We start from the raw sequence: 8,342 nt of genomic DNA on the forward strand, positions 1-8,342 counted from the left end.
AGTAATATACTTTCAACTGTTGTTTAAGGTTTTAATATCTCTGTTTTTTTTTCTCAAAAATAAAAATTAAAAAAGATCCATTGAAGTTTTATATAATATTTTTTTTCAGTTTTCAAATTTTTAAAAAGGTAAAAGTGATTCATAAACTTAATTTAGCTGAATTTCTTCAACTTTCAAAAGAAAGTACTTAGTTCTAACATTAGGTTTTCATCCAAAATTTTCAGTAAATTCTCTATCTTTTTTAAAAACACATTTACATGAACATACAAAAAAAATATATCGATCTAGATAAAAAATTTAAAATTATAAATATTTAAACAATTGATTCTAAACTTAATATTTAAAAACAGAAGAATAAAAATTAAATAACTTGGATGATTAATCATTATTAATGATTTTTACTTAGTTGACTTAATCTCGTGCAACAAAAAGAAATATTCCACAAAACCAAGTCTTTCTTGACAACTTAAAAAACTATATAAATCCTCTCTCCGAATGGGGGAACTCGGTTTGTAACGATTGATCAAAACACACGCAAAAGAAAAAGAAAAAAAAACATAAAATGTTGGGTGATTTCTTGGCTCGATTCCTTCTGTGAGTTCATCGATTTCTTTGTGTTTGTGTAAGAAATTGAATTCTGCTTGTGATTAGTTAATTAATGATGATGGAATTTTGAACTACAGGATGATATTTGGGTATGCTTATCCTGCGTTTCAATGCTACAAGGCGGTGGTGAAATCCCCAATTCAAGTCCAAGAGCTTCGATATTGGTGTCAATTTTGGTAATACAAACAATCAAATCAACCAATTCGAGTTTTAATTTCCAAATTAGTGTAGGCTTATTTTGATTTTAAACTTGTGTAATTTGTTGCTGCAGGATCATTGTGGCCATTTTAACCATTGTTGAGAGGATTGCTGATGCTTTTGTGGGATGGTTCCCCATGTATGGAGAATTGAAGTTGGCTCTCTTTATCTACTTGTGGTATCCAAAGACTATGGTAACAATAACTTTACACTCTACAAAATACATTTGTTTAACTATGTGGTTAGCCTATATTACAAGAGAATAAGTTATGAAAATCAAAATTTAGGCATATGGCCCATTTGAACCCACTCGCATGCTCACCAAAATTGATTGGCTTTGGTGGTGTGTTGCACACGACACAAATAAACATCAACTTCTCTTTCGTGTGGTTTTATGTTATGTGTGTGTACGGGAGAAAATGGACAATGATTAGCTGTAATCTAAATTAAACTTAATTGCATGTCATCCATTTCAATATATGTAAAAATAATTTTTTTAAAAAAAATCTATCATATGGGAAAGTTTTATTGGTGTGCAACCTGGTTGTATAGAGATGGTGCATCTAATTTTTTTTTTTTTTAAGAGAAAAGGTCACGAGGTGAGATTTTGTATCTTTGTGTTGGCAAATGTTATTACTTATGTTGAAGAGTTTGAAAATTATTGTAAGAGTGACGAGTTTTTTTCTTGAAATTTCTTGTGTATTCTTCTTCTTTAACTATTTTAGCAAAACCCGCATAGGTAATAAAAATCTTGGCCTTGGGTTGACTTATCTATTTTTTAAAAATTTGTTAATCTTAATTTTTAGAAATTAGCCATTGCATCAATTTTATCATCTTATTTTAATATGGAAAATATAATAGGAGGCCGAACCGAGTAAATCTCAATTAGCATTCGAGTATATTAGATACGTTCTTGAAGTGTAAATAACAAAATATAAAAATGCAGGGATCCGGGTATGTATTTGACACGTTGTTGAGGCCCTTAGTTGATAAAAATGACAAAGATATTGAAAAGATGCTAAAGGACTTGAGAGTAAAGGCTTGGGATTTGGCCATTTTCTACTGGAACAATTGCACTGAGTTGAGCCAATCTGCATTGCTTCGAGTTGTTAATTACATCGCTTCTCAGCGTCAAAGCATTCCTTCTACGCCTATACCTCCATCAAAAAAGCATAAGTGAATTCTACACTTCTTGTATTTATACATAATTGTATTAATCCTTTGTTGAATCTTATGGATTTTGATATTATATTTAATAGTAAAAGGTTACATCTCAAAACTAATTAACAATTGAAAAAATAACTTATTTAACTTATTTATCTAATGTGGAACTCTCAACATGCCTTTTCAAGATTGTATAACTATTTTTTACCATACCATATAATTTAGAATGTATAAACAAAATGAAATTGATAAAATTTTAGAGATAAATAGTAATGGAGCTACCATTTGTGGAAATTTATGTATTTATCCCATGATTATTTTGTAGATTGGTTAAACGTTTTTTCCTGCAAAATTTTATTTTATTGAAGTTTAATAAGTTTATAAATATTTTATATTAGTTCTTTTTCCGTTAAAATTAATGGACAAATTAGTTAAATTTGATATAAATTAAAAGTCAACAGTTTTTTTTTTTTTAAATATCAATTTATACTATTGATTTAAATCATAAACTAATAATTGTATCAATTTAAATTCTGAATTTTTGTAAATATATCAATTTACACACTCTATTATGTTTCGTTTGGAAAAACCTCATGTGAAATTTATAATTATATCAATTAAATCCCTAAACTTTCATAAATGAATCAATTTAAATTCTTGGACATAATTCCTTTGAAAATCGTCCATGTATTTACTCTACTCATCTATTTTGTTACGTCGACATTTGAAGAATTCTACAAAAATTTGAGATCTAGTTCAAAAAGGATTTATAAAGATAATTGTAATGAAAGATTCAGATTGATTGACTTATGAAAATTTAAGAGTTTAATTAACATAAATCATAAGTTTCACATAATATAGGTCAAACAAATTCAGAAGAAATGTGAAAATTGATATACTTATGAAATTTTAATATTTAAATGGATATAATCATTAACTTAACTTTGAAATAAATGGTATGTAACCCTTCGTTAAGGGTTGCATCTTTTCAATAAATAACTAATTTGAAGAAAAGTCACGATTATTTGAATGGTCACGAATTAGTTTATAAATATGACATTTCTTCAAAAAGGTTTAAAAAAAACATATTTCATAAGATTTTTCTTCCTTAAATAAAAATTCTCTAAATTTCAAAATTCGTTGAAGTTCAGTATATTCGCAAAGTATAATTTGTTAATGTTGTGAACGGTGCTACTTTCATAAGAAAATTGATCTGTTTTATCTGTGAGACAATTATTCATGATACTCAGGTATTAGAGTGAGTAAATTTGTCTTAAAAGGATAACGTGAAGTCATTGGATTAGATTTTCTTTTGATATACAAGATGATGTATTTTCTTTTTCTTTTTTTTTTTTTTTGGTAAATTATTCATATAACAAACACTTAGAAATTTAACAGATAAAATCTTGGAAACTAGTATAAATTGATATATACGCTTTTATTTTATTTTCATTAATTTAAGAAGATTAGTTAGGGAAAACCAAAGAGGGTCAAAAAGGCTAGAATTTTTAAAATGTCGCTGTGGAGTGTACATGGAAGCTTCCAGTTCCTTTTCATTATTATTATTATTATTATTAAAAGAAAAAAAAAACATCAAATGCTTTGTAATAATTGGAGGGTTTGGGAAAGTGGGAAGACGGTCAACTAACTTCAACAATTTTTTTTTTTAAATAAATAAATAAGCGTTATTTCCTATGTGTTTTGAGTGAGTCTAAAACTTGAGGCATAATTGGAATTTCAAATTTTATTTAAATTTAAAATTTTGCTTTTCTTTTTGGACCCAAAGTTTCGTATCCCTAAATTCTATATCATTAATCAACTTCTTCCAAGTTACGTTATCACAAAAGAAGGGAAAAATATATAATTAAACTCACATGACTAATTCAAATAACTTCCCCGTCATAATTGCAAATAAAAAACTACAAATTTTCTTTTCCACGTTATATTGTTTTTTTAGTTGTGTATACTGAAAGGGATTATGGAGATGAAATGAGGGAAGTTCGTAAGGGATGACAATGAAATTGGCCAAATTTGGTCCATTTTGAATTTATAAATACATAATAAAGTTTAGGAAACCTTTCTCTTTTGATACAGAATCACTTCAAATCCATTGTCTCACATTTTTAATGCAATATTTCAAAAAGGGATTTGAAAGCACTGTTTTAAAATAATTTTCTCAGAATTATTTTTAATCGTTAAGTGTTGAAAATTTTATTTTTTTTTATTGACTTAAGTATAATTGAATTGATTAAAATATTGTATGTTTGAGTAAAGGATGAATGATTCAAATTTTTGTCCAAGCAATGTTTTGGAAACTATGTAAGGTTTAAAAGGAAACCAAAAAAAACACAATTTGATTTTATCTTCTAGTATATATAAAAAAAGGTAAAATTAGGAGCCTAAAATTTGAATGAGAAGGGCCTAAAATTATGTGTTAATTAAAGAAAGTGAATAAGGAGGTTGTACAAAAGTACGAAACTACCCTCCATAATAACTGCCTGAAGAACCAAACTTATTTTTCTTAAAGAAGAATCCCAAGAAAATCCGGTCTGGCCTCACTGAATCGCGTGCAAAGAGATCGACGAAGGCGTTCGCCGCAAGAAATCCTCTCTCTTTCTCTCTCTCGAAACTCCATAACTATATCTTCTCTTCTTCTCCATCCTCATTTCCTTCACGCCATCTCAAATCCTTTCCCCCAATCCTTCAAACTCCACTTTCCTCTTTATCTTCCATAGCTTCCGACTCTCCTCTGGCTTCTGATCGGACAGTATTCGCTCAATGTGACTTCTTTGGCAGTGTTTGCTCAGAAAATTTGGGGGATTCCGTTTCTGCTGAGTCAACTTGCCGAGTTTGGTAAGGTCAATCATTCCTGCCTTTCTCTTTGTTAATCTTGTTTCATTACTAGTTATTGTTTTGGGACTTTTGATATTGGATCTTTACTCGGTTGCCGTGGGATTGAGTTTTTTTTTCTTTTTTTATTGAGTGTTTTGGTGCTCTGTTGTTCAACTCTGTTTCAGGTTAAATTTGGCGGGAATTTATTGTGTTCTGCTAGTGAATTAGCGATTCACAATGTTGGGAGAATTGATGGTCCGATGCCTTCTGTAAGTTCTTTTCGATGTTCTAAGAGAGCTTCTCTGGTTTCTCTCTCTTTTTTTTTTCTTTTTTTTTTTTTATAAAAAAAATCATGAGGTGATTCTTTTGATTGATGAATGATGTATCAATGTAGGATGCTGTTTGGCTATGCATATCCAGCGTTTCAATGCTACAAAACAGTTGTGCAGAGCCGGATTGAGATTCGTGAGCTTCAATTCTGGTGTCAATTTTGGTAACAACGAATCCATTTTTGCACTTTGATTTGGTGGAATGGTTGATGATTTCTGTCCTGATCTGTAGTTGTTGACTTAATTATTTTATTGTTTCTCCTAATAATCGAGAATTTATTGATCGAATTACGTTTTAATTCTTCTGATTATCGTTTATTTACATGTTCAATTTTGATGAATATAATGATGATCGCCATAGATTTTTGTGTTTTGGAATAACAATGGAAAGGGTTTTCTTGACTCTCTTTATTGCTTTGGCTTTGGCGTTTTCCTTTGTCTGCTACTTTGTTTTTCTATTACATTACTTTTAATTTGAATTCCTATTTATTTAATTTCTTGTAGGATCATTGTGGCCATTTTAACAGTTGTTGAGAGAATTGCTGACACTTTAGTCGCATGGTATGTGTAGCTTTCTTTTCTTTTCTTTTCTTTCCTTTTCTTTTCTTTCCTTTCCTTTTTTCTTCCTTGAGGGATTTGAACTGTGTTGCATTTTTCATCATTTCACCTGTGCTCAAAATTTATGGTCCAAAACCTTGTCAAGGTTGCCCATGTACGGAGAATTGAAGCTGGCTCTATTTATCTATTTGTGGTATCCAAAGACTAAGGTAAGAAAAATGAGTGAATCTAATCATTGAAGTTAATGCTCGATGTGTTACCTGAAGCGTGTAGAAAAATGAAAAAAATAATAGACTTTACCCAAAAATAAAGTTCTAATCACCCTGTAATATTGACATTTACATCAGAAAAAAAAAATTAAACATGAGTGCATGAGATAGCTGCACCTAACCATTACTCTTTACATTATATATAACCATCAACACAAATCAGAAATAAATTTTATACCCATAGATGTTGTATCAATTCCAAACTTGAAAACTAAAATTGAAACAAGTAAACCTCAAAAGCTAAATGTGTAACATTGCCATTGAATTGCTTACAATTTTGTTATTATGTTATCTTTTGGTAGGTGACTAACCATTAACAAGATTGAGGACTATTTAAGAACTAAAATGTTGATTTTGAAAACTAAATGAAATTTGAAATAGAGTATCTAAATCCTACTAAAAAGTATAGTGCTTTCAATTTGTGAAGAATCTTTTTGTTTTTAAGTATAGAAAACTTGTTTGGCATCTTTTGAGGATAATGAATGATCTACTCGATTTTGGTGGGAATTATTCTGAGAAGCTTTGGACTATACAGAGCACGTAATCTATGAATAGTGTAAATTGTTAATTCTAATTTGAACACAACTTTCTAAAAGCCAAGCAAAGCTGTTCTGTTTGTTAATGGGGGCTAAAAATATGCAGGGAACAGGCTATGTGTTCCAAACTTTGCTGCGGCCCTTGGTAGATAAACACGAAATAGATATTGAACAGAAGATGGTGGATTGGAGAGTCAAGGCTTGGGATTTGGCCTTGTTCTACTGGAGAAACTGCACTGAGCTAAGCCAATCTGCAATCGTCCAAGTTTTTAACTACTTGGCTTCTCAGCCCTCTAGGCCTGCAGCTGCAGCACCCCCACAAACCAGGGTAATCTTCTATAATCCTCCTCCTTGAAGGATTTAGTGGCAAATTACAAAGAAACAGGACTTGTTTTTCCATTGCCTTAAGACATTTACAAAAACCTTACCAGTAATTGAACCCAGCAAGAGCATCTATATCCATTTAATTAGAGATGTAAATTCACATTTTGCAGAGGAACGAGCACCATCCAACTCCAAGCGCGCCACCACCGCCGCCACCACCTCCAAACGAGCTGCCTTCGTTCTTCCGGAAACCTCCAAGGCAGAGCAAAGACTCGAGCAGGAGTAAGGCCAGGAAATGGTTTCCTAGTGCCCCTCTGCTCGGTTCCAATAGTCGCCGTTCCACAGGCACGACGGAGGAATTTGATGTGCAATTTCCGCTCCATGACCAAACAAACTATTTTTATGAAGATCAAAACTACAACCAAGCTCGATTCAGAGGATCGAAAAAAACCCATTAGAAGTTGCCAAACAAAACTGTACAAAAGGAAAAAAGGAACTGAAAACCCTCTCCCCCCAACCCAAGGAAGCATAAGATCGATTCATTTTGGAATTTTTCTTCAAACATTTACATCTTTTTTTATTTTTTGGTTTCTTTTTTCAACTCTACCTATAGAGGTGTATGTGTATATAATCAGTAATTAATACACACACAACAGAATAGAAACAGAGATGATTGATTTCAGTCAAATAAGAGCTGATTTGTATTTCCCCTGTTCATCATTATTAGACAAAATTGACCCCAACAACGCGAAATATCCGATCAAAAGCGTTGGCTATACGGGAAATTATGGGCAGGTTGAGGAAGCTGAGACAAGCTGAAAATCTGAGCCAAATACGGCGGAAGAGGTGAGGTCCGGAGGAGCCTGGAGAAGAGGACATGGGCTGAAGATAGGCCCACGCCGCCTGCTTCACAAGGCGGTTGCGGATCGTGATCTCGTACCCGGAATTTGCAGCAGAGGCGGCGGTGGGGGAGCTGATGGCGGTGGCCGAGGGCAAAATGTCTCTGAGGGAAGTGTAGGCAAGGGAAGGAGAGGAGGCGGAGGAGGAGGATTTTATTGGGACGAGCTCGAAAGCCAACGGTAGCGGCGGCGAAGCCGCCTTGGTGGGAGCGAGAAGGTTTAATTTAGATGGCACGGCGACGGGCAGCGTGATGGAGTTCCTGCGGCGAAGATTGGACAGCGGTGGGTCTGGTTTTAGAGCGGAGGTCTCGTCCATGGCGGCGGAAACAGAGAGTTAGAGAGAGGGAGAGAAAATTGGTGATGAGTGAGATCGAAAATGGAAGAGAAAAGAAGGAAGAGGCATCGTATGTGATTGTGGGTGGCGCGTATTTTGCATTAGGAACAAACAACAAACAATTATTGCACTAAAAATAAATAAATTGTCTCAATCGTTGATTATTCTTTTCAACACCAGCGCCCCATACTTTTTTCTTTTAAATGTCAAAAAGGGCAAAAAAAAAAAAAAAAAAAAAAAAAAAAAATTGTATTCTAGAACTAATATTATTTTTCGAATTCCCAAGAAAATTG

General features: G+C 32.5%; 3 protein-coding genes across 4 annotated transcripts; 2 read left to right on the plus strand and 1 right to left on the minus strand.

Annotated features, from left to right (window-relative positions):
* Positions 1 to 459: 459 nt before the first annotated feature.
* On the plus strand, positions 460 to 2,115 carry LOC120090814 (HVA22-like protein i). Its single transcript, XM_039048521.2, has 4 exons — positions 460 to 594; positions 684 to 782; positions 878 to 998; positions 1,751 to 2,115. Exons 1-4 carry the CDS (start codon positions 563 to 565, stop codon positions 1,982 to 1,984), a joined length of 486 nt encoding a protein of 161 aa, XP_038904449.1. The 5' UTR covers positions 460 to 562; the 3' UTR covers positions 1,985 to 2,115.
* Positions 2,116 to 4,503: 2,388 nt separating this feature from the next.
* Positions 4,504 to 8,116, plus strand: LOC120092009 (putative HVA22-like protein g). Of its 2 annotated transcripts, none has more exons than XM_090307316.1 (7): positions 4,504 to 4,826; positions 4,986 to 5,069; positions 5,195 to 5,293; positions 5,634 to 5,690; positions 5,833 to 5,896; positions 6,599 to 6,820; positions 6,987 to 8,116. In XM_090307316.1, exons 2-7 carry the CDS (start codon positions 5,038 to 5,040, stop codon positions 7,272 to 7,274), a joined length of 762 nt encoding a protein of 253 aa, XP_090163442.1. In that variant the 5' UTR covers positions 4,504 to 4,826; positions 4,986 to 5,037; the 3' UTR covers positions 7,275 to 8,116. The 2 variants fall into 2 exon arrangements, with proteins under 2 accessions (XP_090163442.1, XP_090163443.1); XM_090307317.1 differs by having other exon boundaries at positions 4,515 to 4,821.
* LOC120090813 (uncharacterized) lies at positions 6,498 to 8,031 on the minus strand. Its single transcript, XM_039048520.2, has one exon. The coding sequence runs from the start codon at positions 8,029 to 8,031 to the stop codon at positions 7,540 to 7,542; it is 492 nt and encodes a 163-aa protein (XP_038904448.1). The 3' UTR covers positions 6,498 to 7,539.
* Positions 8,117 to 8,342: the final 226 nt, after the last annotated feature.

The sequence above is a fragment of the Benincasa hispida genome, chromosome 11, assembly GCF_027475165.1.
Source record: "Benincasa hispida cultivar pf3 chromosome 11, pf3_genome.v1.1, whole genome shotgun sequence".
NCBI classification, from domain to species: domain Eukaryota; kingdom Viridiplantae; phylum Streptophyta; class Magnoliopsida; order Cucurbitales; family Cucurbitaceae; genus Benincasa; species Benincasa hispida.

Coding starts and splice junctions, on each gene's coding strand:
- LOC120092009 (XM_090307316.1), top strand. CDS start 5,038: ATGTTGGGAGAATTGATGGTCCGATGCCTTCT. Junction 5,070..5,194: donor TTGATGGTCCGATGCCTTCT/GTAAGTTCTTTT, acceptor GTATCAATGTAG/GATGCTGTTTGGCTATGCAT. Junction 5,897..6,598: donor TGTGGTATCCAAAGACTAAG/GTAAGAAAAATG, acceptor AAAAATATGCAG/GGAACAGGCTATGTGTTCCA.
- LOC120090813 (XM_039048520.2), bottom strand. CDS start 8,031: ATGGACGAGACCTCCGCTCTAAAACCAGACCCACCGCTGTCCAATCTT.
- LOC120090814 (XM_039048521.2), top strand. CDS start 563: ATGTTGGGTGATTTCTTGGCTCGATTCCTTCT. Junction 783..877: donor CGATATTGGTGTCAATTTTG/GTAATACAAACA, acceptor TTGTTGCTGCAG/GATCATTGTGGCCATTTTAA. Junction 999..1,750: donor TGTGGTATCCAAAGACTATG/GTAACAATAACT, acceptor ATAAAAATGCAG/GGATCCGGGTATGTATTTGA.